The sequence below is a fragment of the Heterocephalus glaber genome, unplaced genomic scaffold (assembly GCF_053883595.1).
Source record: "Heterocephalus glaber isolate CG9 unplaced genomic scaffold, H.glaber_assembly_v1.0 deba00001687, whole genome shotgun sequence".
Lineage (NCBI taxonomy): Eukaryota > Metazoa > Chordata > Mammalia > Rodentia > Bathyergidae > Heterocephalus > Heterocephalus glaber.
The window spans coordinates 12,939,554-12,955,406 of record NW_028258412.1 but is presented as its reverse complement, the minus strand read 5'-3'; the positions used below and the strand labels follow the sequence as shown (position 1 = coordinate 12,955,406).

The window sequence follows — 15,853 nt, the reverse complement described above, 5'->3', positions numbered from 1 at the left end:
AGAGCCACCCAGGAAGCTCCTCCCAGTCCCCTAGGAGTGAGCCTGTGCCATCCCCTGGGCAGTGCCCCAGCCATCTTCTCTAGTGGGATTTCCCACCAGCCACCCAAAGTGGACAAAAGCCCCTGGAATTGGAGACAGTCTGGATTGAAGCTCCGAACTGCAAGTTTAAGATTTGGTTGCATAGGGAGCTTGGGAGGCTCCTTTCTTCCCTGTTATCTCTGGTGCCCCCTGCTGGGCAAAAAATGAATGCAGGAAACAGGTGCTTCCTGTCTCTGGCTATCTGGCTCTAGCTGTAGGTCTCAAATAGGACATCTGAGGCTTGAGATGAATTCACATAAAAACCAGAACCTGGAGGGATGACGAAGAGCAATCACTTATAAACTGCAGCTGTGGGACCTTGAGGACCATTGGTAAAGGGCAGTCTTTCTGCTCTGCACCCCAGGAAAGCCGGTAGAAGATCCTCACTCCGTATTAGACAGAGCAGGAGGAGAAGGTCCAGAGACCTTGCCCACACCCTCTGTGCCAGCACAGCCTCCATCCTGCCTCCTCAGGGCCATCTCAGCTGTCAGCTCAGCTCTGCTGCCAGCCCCCAGCCTCTTCCCAATTCAGTGATGAGGCAAGTGTGAAAAGTGGAGTGTAATAGAGATGTCACAAGATCTCCCAGACCCTTAACTGCAGTTGCCTGCTCTCTATCCAGCTGGAATTGCCAGAGGCTGATGAGGACGCTTGCCTGTCCAGCTCACTGCTCTTCGAAGGAGGCATACATCTCCCTAGGGGCTTGTGTGTGCATGCATGTGTGCAGTGTGTGTGTGTGTGTGTGTGTGTGTGTGTGCGTGTGTGCGCACAGGGCTGCAAGCTGTGAGGCACCTGGACTTTGGGGATCCAAACTAGCCAGCTTCTCCTTCTGGATCTGCTGGCCTAATTCCCAGCTGCAGCTGCCACCCTGGGTTTTATCCCTGAGGCAATCTCCCTGCAGATTTGGCAGCCAGGAAAGGAGGGGCTGAGGAAGGGGAGAGAAGCAGAAAAAAGACTCGGTTCTAATCTGATGTACATGATCCGGCAGGCTTCTCTGCTCGGCTGCCCTCTGCCATCAGCTCTCCAGGCGATTTTCTCTGTGCATTGCACTCTCCCCTTCTGCCTTTGTCTCCTTAAGAAAGTGCCCAGAAAGTTAAACCCAGACACACAAACACACATACAATCTACTCCCACCAAAAAAAAAAAAAAAAAATCAGAGAGCAAGAACAGGCAGACGAGTAAGAGAGCACGAACGCAAGGGAGAGGGCTCAGCTTGGTCCTGGAGGAACAGCAACACAGGCAGAGGGAGGCTGGAGTTGGCAGTTGACCCGGACTGAGGTCTCCTAGTCCCCAAGGAGCCTCCTTCGTGGACCAAGGGATCCCGAGAGAGGCTGCCTCAACTTAGGATGGGCAACTGTGTCAAGTCGCCACTGAGACATCTCTCCAGGAAGGTATGTTTCCAGAGCTCCCAAGCCCTGGGACTGAGGACTGGGACATGTTGTCACCTGTCCCAGAGACAGAGCATGGAGGGGGTGGGCACTGGAAGCTTGCTGTCCTTCCCAGGGGTTCTGACCAGAGATGCTTCCCTATTCTTCTGAAAACACTCCCATTCCAGTTTCTTATATCCTAAGCTCTGAGCTGATATTGGAAGTTAGAGCTGCCAGGGGGGTGGGAAGGGGCAGGGACAGGGAAGGCTGCCTATAGGAATTTCCATGGGAGTGAAATAAATCATGTAACTTTGGGGCTTCAGGACTGTAAAATGGAAAGTATGGATTCTTAGGGTGTCATTACACTGACACCCTCAAACCTGGCAGGATTAGAAGACCCTCCCCAGTCCCAGACCAGTTCCCACGACTCATCCACATCCTTTGAGGATCTGTGCCTCTCTCTGGCAGTCTCTAAGTCTTCAGAATTCAGAGTTTTGAGGTGGATCCTTTGGCTGTTGATAGGAACCAAGCAGAGAATCCTTTTTCTACCCCCAGTAATTCCTGAGTCAGGTCACAGAATCCCAAGGAAGCTCAGAACGACTGGTTTAGAGCCCAGGAAACAGGGTGCCTCAGAGCTATGTTGAGCAGGAGTGTACTTAAGTCACTTTCTGTGGTACGTACTCACCCCTAAGGCATCTTTCAAGCAGGTCTGGGCTCACATCTGGAGGGTTTTGCTTCAGGTGGGCTTTGCTTGTGTTTCTATGGCCATCATAGTCAGGCTGTAGAAGAGACTCATATTGTTAAGGGAAGAAGGAACTTGTTCCCGTTCTTCCATCTTCCAGACAAGGAACTTGCTTACTGCTCAGAGAGGTTAGGTAACACACTGAAGGTTACAGGTGGACGAATGACTCTTTTACCCAAGCACCATCCTACCTCCTCCATCAGTTTTATGGCCTCTCAATTTAGGACATTTTGGGCTTTTCTGCCTGTCAGCATCCTCTTCTGGCTAAGCTGCTCACATCACATTCCATTTACTCTTCACTGTTTCTTGAGTCCTTCTGAAGGCTGGTAGTTTCTTCTGTGTGTCCTCAACCCCCACCCCCATCTGTCATCATCTTAAAGGAGTCTTCTGCCTCAGAGGTGGCCTCCACGGTGTTTCAGAGAAGCAGAGACTGATCTGAATTAGTCTAGTGCACCACCGGCGAATGCCTCACAGTGGATTCACAGTGAGTTTAAGGAGGTGAACTTAAGAACAAGAATTGACCTCTGGCTCCTCATCCATCTTCAATGCCGAGTGCTTTAGGGTCACACCACTCAGGTCACCTTTTTCATGTGATCTTGAGCAAGTTACTTAACCTCTCTGTGCCCAGATCCTGTGTTCACCACTTGGGGATATGAATCAATCTTTCTCTCCTCCCCTTCTCCCCTCTCTCTTCCTTTCTCTCTCCCTTTTTCCTTGTCTTTCTCTCCCTCTCTCTGTGCTGGACCTTGTGCTTGATAAGCAAATGCTCTACTGTTGAGCTACACCCCCAGCCCTAATACCTATCTCTTTAGGTGATTGTTAAGACCTAAAAAAAAGTGTTGTGCAGAGTGCCTGGTACATAGTATTCAATAAATGCTAGAATTATTGTCAATTGCAATCATAATTTTTCTACTCTGAGCTTTAGGGAAGAGGGATGGAGAGGAAGAGGAAAATAGTAGAAGTTGTTGCTGTTGTTGTTATTATTATTATCTTAGTTTGGGGATTGAATCCAGGGCCTCACACATGCTAAATACATGAGCTACACCCTCACGTTCTGTGTCCATAAAATAAGGTGAAAGATCATAAAACTTACTGCATTCAATGTCATGTTTCTTAGAACAGTAGCAATAATTGCTTTTTCCTATTTACAACATACCCAGCATCTGCTATCTCACTTGCTCTTTTCCACTAAGCAGTTCTCTTTGCTAATTTGCAGAGAAAGGAGCTGGACACAGAGATAGGAACCCTCCTAAGGTCACGTAGTCAACAGCAAACAGAGCTGGGATTTAGATCCTGGGCTACGTGAAATCAGAGATGGGATTTTATTTTTCTTTTTCCCTCCAGAAGAGGCTGCCCCTCTATCTCCTGCTTTCAGAAATATTGTCAGAGATTCCTGAATCTGACCTTCAAGCTCATGTTGTCCAAATTCCCAATTAGTGCAAGCACTCCCCTCTTCTACCTCCCCACACTTATATCCTTCCACTTCTCCTTGAACCCTCAGGGAGAGGGAGTTTGGACCTGTGTGCTTTGTCCAGCTTGTGTTGTTAGAGCACCATAAGGTCATGAGGGATGCTGGCCCTTCCTTTTGCCACACCATGCCTGGGACATGTTCCTTCAGAGCTGAGTGACATTGTCTGCCAGTAGCTTGGCTTCCTGAGTGGCAGCTGGGGAACTAGTAATGGTGAGACATGGCCTGCTCCAGACTCTGAATTGGGCAGCACTAGGCTGTCAGGTGCCATCACTGGCTAGAGAAGAGCTGCAGCTTCTGGGGCAACTTGGTGCCAGGCAGTGTTATGATCAAGAGATGCAGTGGAAATTCCCCAGCCAACACTGGCTCATTCTTCGTGGGAGCAGATTCCTCTCCATCCTTCTCATTTTCTTCCTGATTGACAGATGTTCCCCCCTCTTCCTCTGGTGCAGGAAGAAAATGCCTTTTGGCACCCAGCATCTCTTAAACTGCATCACTACCACCAGCACCATCATCGTCATTGTCATCATTATCATTGTCATCACTATGGCAACTCCATTTATTTGGCTCTTACCATGTTCTAGACACTATGCAAAGCACTTTATGAGCAGTAGCTCATTTCTTTCTCAAAAAAATCCTCCAGTAGATCTGACTATCAGAGAAAGAAACTGGAGCACAGAGAACTAAAGTGACCTGCCCAAGGTCACACAGCAAGCAAGTGGCAGAGATAGATCGTGTCCCTAAGACTGTGTCTAAAGCCAGCATATTAAACCACCTTTCAGAGTTCTGTGCCACCTGCTGCCTCCTCCTTCCTGGATTATGTTCATTCTGAGCCAAGTGCATGAGATTCAGCCAGAAACAAAAAGTCTGATTTTCTGCAAACATCTCTTAAGATTGTTCCCTGGAGCTAGGCCGTGTCCAGTCCCAGGCTTCCTTCAGTGCCTACTCACAGCTGGGAAGGTCTCTCTGGGTCAGTGCCTGGGGCCTGAAGTGTGAGTGTGGTGGAGGCTTTGAATTTTCCCTCTTTGGGGCATCAAGCTAGAATAAGTCCTTAGTCTATCTGGTAATCTCTTAAATTCTGTGATTTCCTAAAACTGACCCTTCTCATGCTCATTGAATTTGAGGCTTGGACTGAGTTACTTCTCCTTGGGTCCGAATCACTGTTCTCCTTTGAAGAACTGGAATACTTCTTGCTCCTCCCTCTCTAGGGCTGGAAAGGAGTCTCCCTCTGTTGCCCCCTGGCAAAAATACTTGGGAGAGAAGGACGAGAAGATGGTGGGAGCATCCTTTGGCAGGACAGGCTGCCCTTGGTCTTGAGATCTCATCCTAGGCATGGCCTTCAGTGACCAGCAAGCAGCTGGCTAGAAATGGAATTAATTGGATGGGAGGGTAGGGCCTGCAGCTCGGGGTTCTCAGACTAAGACAGCCCTCAGGAGTTTAGCTACTCTGTTCCTCCTTGGGAAGAGTGCTTCAGGTCCCTATAGTGAGGGGAGAACACCCAGTGCAGGGCTGAGGACAGAGAGCCATGACCTGAATTCTGGAGAGGCACTGAGCATGCTGGGGAGGCCAGGGTGGCACCTAATTTTGTGTCTAGGTGCTGCTGGGGTCCTAGGGGGAAGGTCTGTGGGCAGTGCTGACTTTTTATAGCTGCATGGGAACCTGAGGGAAGGAGGATGGATTGGCCGGGGCCTGGGAGCACAGCTATATTTAGTCAGCAGACAAGGCCCCTGGCTCAGCCTCTGGAGGTCCAGCAGGCTGGGCAGGGAGCCAGGGAAGGCAGGAGAGAGGGAAAGAACTGCTGGGAGCCTGTCTGATCTTGAGGTCACAAGCGGGGTGGAATCCAAGCACAGGCATGTCTTATTCACCCTGCCTGGTGCTTTAGGTCCGGAGAGGTGGCAACACTGGGCTGGAGCTAAGTGGTGCTGCCCATTTCATGGAGCACACAGTGTCCATTTTGTCCCCATCCCCACCTCTTTCAACCTCCCTGCTTCATTTGTGGCAGCAATAGCACCTAGGTTTGCAACCTATATTTCGGCAAACGAGCTCAGCATGTTCTCCATGTTGTCAGCTCTGATCGCTCTCCCAGCCTCCCAGGAGAATCCCACCAGGGGAGGGTCAGAGCCCATGAGGGAGCTGGGAGGCAGGATGTAGCCTCAGGGATGAGCTGGGACATTTGGAACATTTGAGGGAAAGGACATTATTCTATTATGCCCCCAGAGAACATGTCCCATTGGTTAGGACAGAGTTTCCCTCTGTCTGCTTCTCCATCTCAGCTTCTGCATGCACCTGAGTGTGTGATTCTGCGCTTATGTATGTGTCAGTGTGCATATGCGTGTGCATGTGTGTGTTCGTGTGTGTTTGTGACACAAGAGAGCATCACATCCAGCTCTCCTTGGGACAACTTTGAGTCAAGGATCAGTGTCTCCACCTGTGGGACCGCTGTGCTGCCTGGACCTGTGCTCCCTGAGGCTTTTGTAACCTGCAAGCATCTCCTCTTAAGGAGACCCCTACCAGGACCAAGAGCCAGGTGGGGCCAGGAGGGCCTATGTGGGCAAGCAGGTGATGGCCTGCTTCTCTTTTGCATTTGCTTGGTGCGGGCTGCAGATGCACCAAGAGGAGAAGAGCAGCTACATGGTGGTGCAGACCAGTGAGGAGGGGCTGGTGGCCAGTGGCAAGCTCCACGGACCGTTCCTGATGCTGGCTCAGAACTGCGCCATCATGCACAACCTACTCGGCCCTGCCTGTATCTTTCTGCGCAAGGGCTTCGCCGAGAACAGGCAGCCTGTACGTAAGTTGGCCCAGTGGAGCTCAATAAACTTGGCTTCACAGGGCAAGTCGAGGCACTGGGAGGAAGAGGGAGTTCTGTTCCCAGCACTTTGTTTTCCCCAGTGGATTCTCCTCAAAGCAGATCCCCAAAGTTTCCCCTTCTTGGCTGCAAAGTGAGTCCATGTTCACCAGCAAGAAATAATGCTAGCAGGTAAAATTCTGTAGAGCACTTATGATGTGCCAGGCACTGGGCTGAGTGTGTTGGTGGGACAGCCCCACTTAATCCTCAGCAACTCCAAGAGGTAGGTACTTTTGTTCTCCCTATTTTACAGATGAGGAAACCGAGGGACCAGCTAGTCGATGTAGTCGAGTAGTCAAATAGTGTGACCTAACAACATCCTGCTTGGAATAATTCTGGATATGCACCACTGTCCAGTAGAGTTTTCTACCGTGATAGAAAAAACCCTAAAATCCGTATTGTCCATTACAGTAACCACTAGCCACATACAGCTGTTGACCCCTTGAAATGTGACTAGTGCTACACAGGAACTGAGTTAATTTTCTTTCATTCTGAGTCAAATTTAAATAGCCACACGTGACTAATAGCTGCTATATTAGACAGTCTTCTGTGAAGAGTCACAGGGAAGAGGGAGAGGCTGATGTTACAGATACAGCTTTTTCAGGTTGCAGTTATTAAATGGCACATGCTAAACACTTTACATGTCTTGTCTTACAGACTGTGCATAAAGGCCTGTGGGGTCGGTACTAGTATCAGGCCATATTGCAGAGGATGCCACTGTGGTTCAGAGAACAGAAGTGACCTGCCCGCGATCACACAGCTGGGAAGGAGCAGATCTATTAGTTGTACTCAGATCTGTCTGACTCTAGGGGCCAAGCTCTTCTCCCCAGCTGCATAAATTGTGGGAAAGGAGTGTGCATGTACATCTTTCCACTGACCCTCTTGGGGCACACGGTTTCCCTGCCACATCGGCAGGCATCCCTAGCTGTCCTGAGCATAGCACACGCCCTACACTGTTCTGCAAGGACCAGTCACCAGGGCTCTGGCCACAGGCACACTGGGCAAGGTGCCTCACTTGCTGTTCCCTGGGCTCTGAGCATACAAGAGGTGTGGGAGGAACTGAAGCGAGAGTCAGCAGCACCCATCCTGCCAGCCCTGCAGAACTGTGCCGTGGAGAAGTTGTGGGCTTTGAGGAGCCTGATGGGTGGGAGAGAAGCTGGTCATAGCAGGTACCCTTTGCACAGGTGTGTGTGTGCACACACATGCACACATACGCCTGGCCCTCTTTCCATGAGTTCTGTGGATTCAACCAACTTTAGATTAAAAAAAATTTTTTTTTCATTACTGGAGATTGAAACCAGGGCCTCTGTAATGAGCTACATCCTCAGGCTCTCCCATTTTTGTTTTTATTTGTTTGTTTTAATTTTTTAAATATAAAGATGAAAGTTTATTTCCTCACAGTTCTGGAAGCTGAGAAAGAACTCCAGTATCAAGATGCTGGTGTTGGTGTCTGTGAGGCCTACTTTCTTGTTTGTTTTAATCTTTTTTTTTTTTTGGTACCGGGGATCAAACTCGGGACCTTGCGCTTGCAAGGCAGGTGCCAGAACCATTGAACTAAATCCCTGGCCTTGTTTGCTTTAATCTTGGGACAAGGTCTCTCTAAGTTGCCCGGGCTGGGCTCAAACTTGCAATGCTCCTGGCTCAGCGTCCCTAAGGGCTGAGATTATCAGCATGTGCCACCATGCCCGGCTTCAAAACTACTTTAAAAATATTGCATCTGTACAGAGCATCCACAGACTACTTTTTCTCATCACCATTCCCTAAGCAGTACAGTATAACAACTATTTAGATAGCATTTACGGTGCACTAGGAACTCCAAGTCATCTAGAGATGATTTAAAGTGTTTAGGAAGATGTGCATAGGCTATATGCAAATGACACACCATTTTATTTTATTTATTTATTTTTGTACCAGGAATTAAACTTGGGACCTTGAGCTTGTGAGGCAGGTGGTGGAACCACTGAGCTAAATCCCCGGCGACACACCATTTTATAAAAGGGATTTGAGCATCCTTAGATTTTAGGATCCACAGGGGGTCCTGGAACACAGCCCCCACCAATACTGAGTGACAACTGCCCTCACTTTCACTTTCTGCTAATACAGCACATTGAAAAAAACATCTTTTTGGGCAGCTGAGAAAGTCTAGGAACATACCTGCCTGTCTAGAACAGTAAACTCTTGTGTCAAACACTACAAGGAGCCTTTTAAGTGAAAGTCCCCTAGCAGCAACCACCTCCCAGAGACAAAGGTCCCTTCAGGCAACTCCTTCCCTCAGCTAGAAAGGTGCCCGGGGGACCTGGGAGCCAGCAGGCTGCCACCCCAGGCTCACACAGACTCTCAACAGCAGAGCTGCTTCCCTTCCACACGATCCTCAGACTTCCGGGGCCAGGGCCCTCTCATGGGGCCAGTGTGGAGTAAGTGGGCAGCCGCAGCCTGCACCCAGCCGAGCCCCACGGCTGGAACAGCCTGGCAAGTGCCTGTGTTCTGTATGCAGGTGCCCACACCTGTTGTGAGTCACCTGTGGCGACCACACCTGCCTCACGTCCTTCCTTCCCAAAGGTGGAGGGCTGGAACATGGGCACCCGTATCCCGTTCCAATCTGTCTCCTTCTGGCTAGGCCTGGGGCACCATCCGGAGCCTGCCCCATGCTTCCTCTGGGCCTGCTCTTTGGAGACTTCTCTACCATCTGTTCTGATGTCTGGACCCAGGGTTTCCTTGACTCTCCAAGGAGACCTGGGCCCTGCTGGAGGCTAGCAGTGTATGCTTTGGGACCTGGCAGCAGCCAGAGACACTGGCAGCCCCCAGGGTCCTATGCTGTGTCCTGAGACAGGACAAGGTATAGGGACAGGTCAAACGGGAAGATGGGATGGTGCCCAGGAGGCAGGGCACGGCCCCAGTTCTGCCTCCATGGCCCCTAGCTCCTCCTTCTTCCCTCTGAGGGCGCCTTGCATTCCCCACTTTCTCTCCCCCTGCCACTCCTCTTCTCCCATTGTCTTGCAGGCTTCCCCTTCCCTGCTCCTTCTGGTGTCACTGGGTGGGTGGTGTTCTCCTCTCTGCGGTGACCTCCCCTGACCCTGTTTTATTTACAGGTTTTGCCTCTGGACCCACTGTGTTCTAGGCCCATTCCTGTATGTGGAATAAGGGTCTGGGGGATGCAGAGATTCTTCGCCCAGGCTCCTGGATACCCTCTCGTCTGGGGCCAGATAGCTTCCATGCCTGTGGAACACTTGGGGCTGTAACTTTTCCCTTCAAGGACAAACTTCTGCTCTGTTCCCATCAGCTCCCACCAGTGACTGCTGCCCCTCGGATGCTGCCACTGGATGGGCATCCTATAATTCCCAAGTCCCTCACCACTGCTAATAGGATGTATTTCTTCTGTTTCAGGATAGATCACTGCGGCCAGAAGAGATCGAAGGTAAAACTGAGACCTCGGGAGAAAGGGCTGCTTAGCCCTCCAGGAGTGTTTGGGAGGGAGGTTGGTGGGAAGAAAGACAGAGACACCCTGGCCTCCTGGGATTAGGAGACAGATGGGGACCTGCTGTGGCAAGGCCCCTGGAGGAGTGAGCCTGGAGCAGTGGAAGACCCTTGAGTCCCGGAGGATGCAGAGTGCACCTCTCCCAGCAGCTGGGCCCTGGGCCGCCTTTGTCCCCAGAGACACTGTGGGTCCTACCACCAATCCCATCCACCTTTGTCCACTTCCTCAGAGCTCCGAGAGGCCTTCAGAGAATTCGACAAGGACAAGGATGGCTATATCAACTGCCGGGACCTGGGCAACTGCATGCGCACCATGGGCTACATGCCCACCGAGATGGAGCTCATTGAGCTGTCCCAGCAGATCAACATGAACTGTGAGTCCCTCCACGAGGCATCTCTTCCCTTCTGCTCACACAAGCCTGGGTTCCAGTTCTGCATCCATCTCTTTCCAGCTCTGTGATCTGGTGGAAACTACTTACCCTCTCTGAGCCTCCAATTTCAAACTTGTCTATGAGGGTTGCAATAAGGGAGAGGAGCACAGGAATTAGGGAATATATGTCAAAGAGCCCAATACTGTACCTGGCTGGCAACACAAAGGATCAGAGAGAGTAGGGCATGGTAGCACACACCTGTAATCCTAGCTACTCAAGAGCCTGAGGCAGGAGGATGACATGTTTTGAGTTCAGCTTGGACAGCTTAGTGAGACCCTGCCTCAAACTAAAAAAATTGAAATAGTCTGGAGATGTAGCTCAGTGGTAGCCCCTGGTTCAATCACCAGTGCCCCCCACAAAAAAGGCTCACCAGGAACCAGCCGAAAGCTTGCTTTAGGCTCCAGGTACAAACCCAATTCACACTGAATAAAAGAGGTGGAAACACGTAGGGGCGGCACTATGTCAGATGTGTCGAAACAACCAGAAGGACGCAATTGCTGTCGTATTTTTTCCTCTGTCTTAGTCTGCGTGCTCTTGATAGCGGTGCAAGTGCAAGGTGTTTGGAGGTGAAAGAAAGAATCATAGGGAGAGGGGAGTGAGGTGGGGAGGGAAGGAGTCCACACAGGGCGCACTGTCAAGCCAGCTGCCTCTCTGGATGGCTCCTCTGAGGAGCTCAGGGAATTGCTATGGGATGCTCACCTCCAAGTTCTCCCCCCGCCCACCTCTCCAGCTGGGATTCTCCCCCAACACCTGTCAATCACTGGGTGAAAGCTCCGTGAGCGGGTTGGCGGGTGCCAGCTCTCTGTTCCTTGGACCTCTGGAGAGAGCCACGTGGGAGTTGAGCTTGGCTCTGCACAGCAAGGGGAAGGCTGGGGCGGGTGAGCCAGGTACTCACAGCTTCTCTCTGCCTTCCCACGGTGCGGTGCGTGTCAGTGCCTTCCTCCCCTCCACTTCCTGACCTGTCCCCTTACTCAACCCCTGGCCACTCCCCTGAGCCAGTATTTGACGTGTCACCTATCTGTGGTCGCCTCTCCGTCCTCATTTGCCCTTTGCTTATACCCTGGACCTCAAGATAGGCAGATCAGGAAGGGGGTGGCAGTCCCTGCACCCGCCTGGGTGGAGATGGGGAATGGATGTGTTGAGGGTGACCTTGCCCTTCCTCTTCCTCCAGTGGGTGGCCATGTGGATTTTGATGACTTCGTGGAACTAATGGGGCCAAAACTCCTGGCAGAGACAGCAGATATGATTGGAGTAAAGGAACTGCGAGATGCCTTTCGAGAGGTGCGTGAGGGTCAGGGACCAGCAGGGGAGGGCAGACTGTTTGAGTTCCAGTCCCATGGTGCCTACTTGAAGAGAAGCCCAAGGCCTGGGCCCCAGACCAGGGGAAGGAACTTGGACAGAGAAGGGACTCGGGAAAGAGGGACACTGACGGCACGGAAGGATCTTCACTTTGGGATCTGTGGCTTCCAGTCTCCATGCTGTGGCTCTGTCCCCTCCATCCTGTCCTCTCTAGTTTGACACTAATGGCGATGGGGAAATAAGCACCAGTGAGTTGCGCGAGGCCATGAGGAAGCTCCTGGGCCATCAGGTGGGACACCGAGACATAGAGGAAATTATCCGAGATGTGGACCTCAATGGGGACGGACGAGTGGACTTTGAAGGTAGGTGGGGCTTGACAGTGGGAACGAAGCAGGCCTGTGGTGGTCATGGATGGAGCCCTCCACCTGTGTATCCCTCAGGCAATCACCAATCCAGCCGGACTCTCTACTGTCCTGCCTTTCCCTCCTCATCCCTCTTCATCCGCCCAGATGCCTGTTTATCCGATATTCACCATCTCTGAATAAGCACTCCAGTTCACTGCTATTCTCTACATTGTCTCCCAATTGATGATTGTAGCTGTGGTCCAACTCAACCTTGAAATTTCAGAGAACAAGGAGCTCTGTTTTTTTATCTCTGTATTTCCTGCATAACAAAGCACCTGACACATAGCTAATATTCAATGTCTTTAAAAAAAAGCATTAATAGTCATGATCATTATCATTTATTGCACACTTATATACAAGTCACTGTACTAAGTGAATGTATATATATTATCTCATTTAATTTCACAATGACTCTGGGATTGACTCTTATTGCCTCCTCTTACAAATGAGGGAACTGAGACTCAGAGAAATAATACAACTTGCTCAAGACTGGCTGTTAGGAGTCAGAGTTGGGCACAAACCCAGGTCTAGAATCTCATCCACTATGTAATCTTGTTCATGACACCATTCCAGATACTATGGGATACGGGACAAAAAAGTAAAATATTGACCCTGGATTCTGGAATTTGCATTCTGAGCAGAAAGACAAGATAAAATGGGCCAGAGTGTGAGTGTGTCCAGAACACAAAGTTGGGAGGTCTTTGGGGAAGTAATTGGCCTTCCAGGTGGAGAGTGTGCATGGATGGGGAGATGGCTTCACTACCGTCAGATCTGAAAAATCTCGGGTCACCCTGAGTCATGTAGTCTACCTGTATGCTGCAGGCAATGGCCTTTCTCTGAAAGCCTGGCATTGCCCATGGATTCTACCGAGATGTCTTTCTTGTGCACCAGCTATGTACTGATACTCGTTCCCTACCTTGAGGAGCCCAAGACCAGCAAGGAAAAGAGGAAAGGAGTGGAGTCCATGGTGCGTTGGGGGAAGTAGGGCAGGATGTGGAGTGTGGAGGGCCCCCTGTGCCAAGCTGGGAGAAGTAGGGAAGAGGAGGTTATAAATGAGTGGAGGGCTGGGGATTTAGCTCAGTGGTTCCACCACCTGCCTCGAAAGTGGAAGGTTCCAACTTCCATCGTTGGTACCAAAAAAAAGTGAGTGGAGCCCTGCAATATGGGTGGAAGCCACCAGGAGAAAAAGAAGGAGGGCCATTTACCTAAATGAGTTGAAAGCTTATGTCCACGTGGAAACTTGCACATAGATGTTTAGAGCGGCTTTCTTCGTAATTGGAAAAACTTGGAAGCAATCAAGGTGTCCCTCAGTAGGTGAATGGATAAATAAACTGTGGTGTATGGAAGACAGTGGAATATTATTCACCATTAAAAAGTATTGAGCAATCAAGCATGAAAAGACTCAGAGGAACCTCAAATACATGTGACTAAGTGAAAGAAGCCGATCTGAAAAGGCTACACCCTGTGTGATTCCAGCTCTGTGACATTCTGGGAAAGGCAAATCTATTGAAACAGGAAAAAGATCAGAGGTCACCAGGAGTTGAGACAAGGGGAGGGACAAATAGGCAGAGTACTGAGGATTCAAGCAGTGAGACTACTGAGTTTGATACCATATTAGCTGATACGCGTCATTGTATGTTTGTCTAAAACCATAGAATGTTCGACCCCGAGGGCAAACCCTAAAGTAAAGGTGGATGTGGGGTCATAGAGAGGGGTCAGTGTGGGTGCATCAATTCAACTGTACTACTCTGGGGTGGGACGTTGACGGTGGGGGAGGCTATGCATGTGTGGGGCCAGAAGGTATAAGGGAAATCAGTCTTGCTGGATCCAACTCAAAAAAACAAAGTGTAGGGGGGAACAAAAGAAGTGAAGACGCAAAGGATGCAGGAAAGCTGAGAGATGGCAGGGGTGGCAGAAAGCACAAGCCGTCTGAACTCTGCAGATGAGGTCTGCGTGGTCGCAGCATGGAGGGGGTGCACAGGAGCGATGTGGCTGGCAGTGTTAGTGGGGCCAGATCAGGCGAGGCCCTGAGGCCATGCGCGTCAGTGCGCTGACATCATGGAGGTTGCCACAGAGGTCACTGTACAGATCGGAAGCTGTGTGGAAGATAGATCAGAGAGGGCAGAGTGGGTGTAGGTGCCTAGTGCTGTCCCGGGCTGGACCCTGACTGCTGCTGTTTCCCCACCGCTCCTGTACCCTTGCAGAGTTTGTCCGGATGATGTCCCGCTGAGGCTCAAGGGCCCCACCAGGACTGCCAAGCGCCCCAGGTGGGGAGGGGAGAAGAGGAGCCAGAGCCGAAGCCGCCCCGAGCCCAGGATGTACTGGCGGATGGGGCCTGCCTGCACCGGGGAGGTGCCCACCCCGGACCCCCACCCCTCCGCACTGTGAAAGACACACAACTCCTGCAACTGGAAAAGGGGGCACCCACCGACAAGGAGGCCACAGTGCCAAGCCAGCAGAGGTCGTGCCAGGCGCCAAGTGCCACGTACCCAGCCGCTGCTGGCTGGGTGGGCCAGGGAGCCTGCCAGCAGACCCCACACAGCATGTCTGCCCCAGGGCAAAGCCTGTTGCTGCCCTGCTTAGCTCTGTGCCCATCCCAGCTCGCCTCAGCCCTGTGATCTCAGAACCAATAAAAATAGTTCCAAGAGAATGACAGCCGGGGTGGTCTTGGCTTCTTGGGCCTGGTTGGACAATGAACCCATTTCCTGAGCACCACCTGTATGCCCAGAACTGGTTGAAGTTTCCTGCATTTATCTCACATTTATCGAGTAACTGTTATATACCAAGAAACTTCCGTACTCATTTCATAAGCCAAAACCTAGTACCTCTGCCTACGAGGGAGACTGAGGGATGTTATTTAGCTGAGCATGCACGTGCCCTCTTTACCAGTTTCTGTAAGAGGAGGGTGACTAGTGGATAAGTGTCTAGCAGGGTCTGCACCATATCCTGACTTCCGGGAGTGTTCGTGTTGGTCAGGGAAATAGACACAACATAAACATATAATCCATATGTGATTACAAATGGGGAGCCTGCTATAAAGGAAGAATGCTGGGACCTCCAGCAGATCTAATACCTGGGCTGCTTTAGGGAGGTTGGGGAAGGATTTCCTGAGGAAGTGATGACAAGTACTTTGCCCTGGAGGAAATCCCAGAGAGTGAGAGGAGACAGATGCTGAAACAGCTGCCATCTTCGACTGGGATGGAAAGTAGGCTATCCAGTGGCCAGACCCTGTTTGCTTGCTATGTGACTTTGGGCCAGCTGTGTCACCTCTCTGAACCTCAGTTTCCTCATGTGCCCTCCCAGCTCGCCTCAGCCCGGTGATCTCAGAACCAATAAAAATACGGGGATAATAAAGGACAGAGTCAGGAGAGAGTAAGCACACTTAGGGTATTGCATTGTGTCCTTCCGGGGGCTGCTGTTCGCAAATGCGGTGGAATTGTGCCATATGACAATATAGACTAGATCCATTATAATCACTGTAATTAATTCCTACCAGGGAAGGATTGAAGGAGGCAGGAGAAGTTTGGGAGCTGAGCAGGTTTGGGGAGTACTTGGGCAGGTAATTTGTGGTGGCCCGTGTAGTCCAGCCATGGGTACTCTACCTTAGCGTGTATAAGAATGGCCTGGAGGATTTCTTACACCACAGATCTGGGCCTCGCTCCAGTGATTGTGGTTCCATATCTACATCTCTATGAAGTTCCCAGAGGATGCCGATGCTGCCAGTCGGTGGACCACAGTGTGAAGAGGT

General features: G+C 50.9%; 1 protein-coding gene across 4 annotated transcripts in view; it reads left to right on the top strand.

The window, feature by feature from the left end:
* Nucleotides 1–14,760, top strand: part of Cabp1 (calcium binding protein 1) — a 60,915-nt gene extending 46,155 nt beyond the window's left edge. For 3 of the 4 annotated variants that reach the window (XM_087198360.1, XM_087198361.1, XM_013071731.3), the window contains 6 exons: nucleotides 6,257–6,436; nucleotides 9,882–9,912; nucleotides 10,202–10,345; nucleotides 11,574–11,683; nucleotides 11,916–12,063; nucleotides 14,310–14,760. In XM_087198360.1, coding sequence (XP_087054486.1) covers nucleotides 6,257–6,436; nucleotides 9,882–9,912; nucleotides 10,202–10,345; nucleotides 11,574–11,683; nucleotides 11,916–12,063; nucleotides 14,310–14,335 — 639 coding nt within the window. In that variant the 3' untranslated portion in view covers nucleotides 14,336–14,760. The remainder of the gene's footprint in view (nucleotides 1–6,256; nucleotides 6,437–9,881; nucleotides 9,913–10,201; nucleotides 10,346–11,573; nucleotides 11,684–11,915; nucleotides 12,064–14,309) is intronic. The other variant, XM_004843655.3, reaches the window with a different exon arrangement.
* Nucleotides 14,761–15,853: the final 1,093 nt, after the last annotated feature.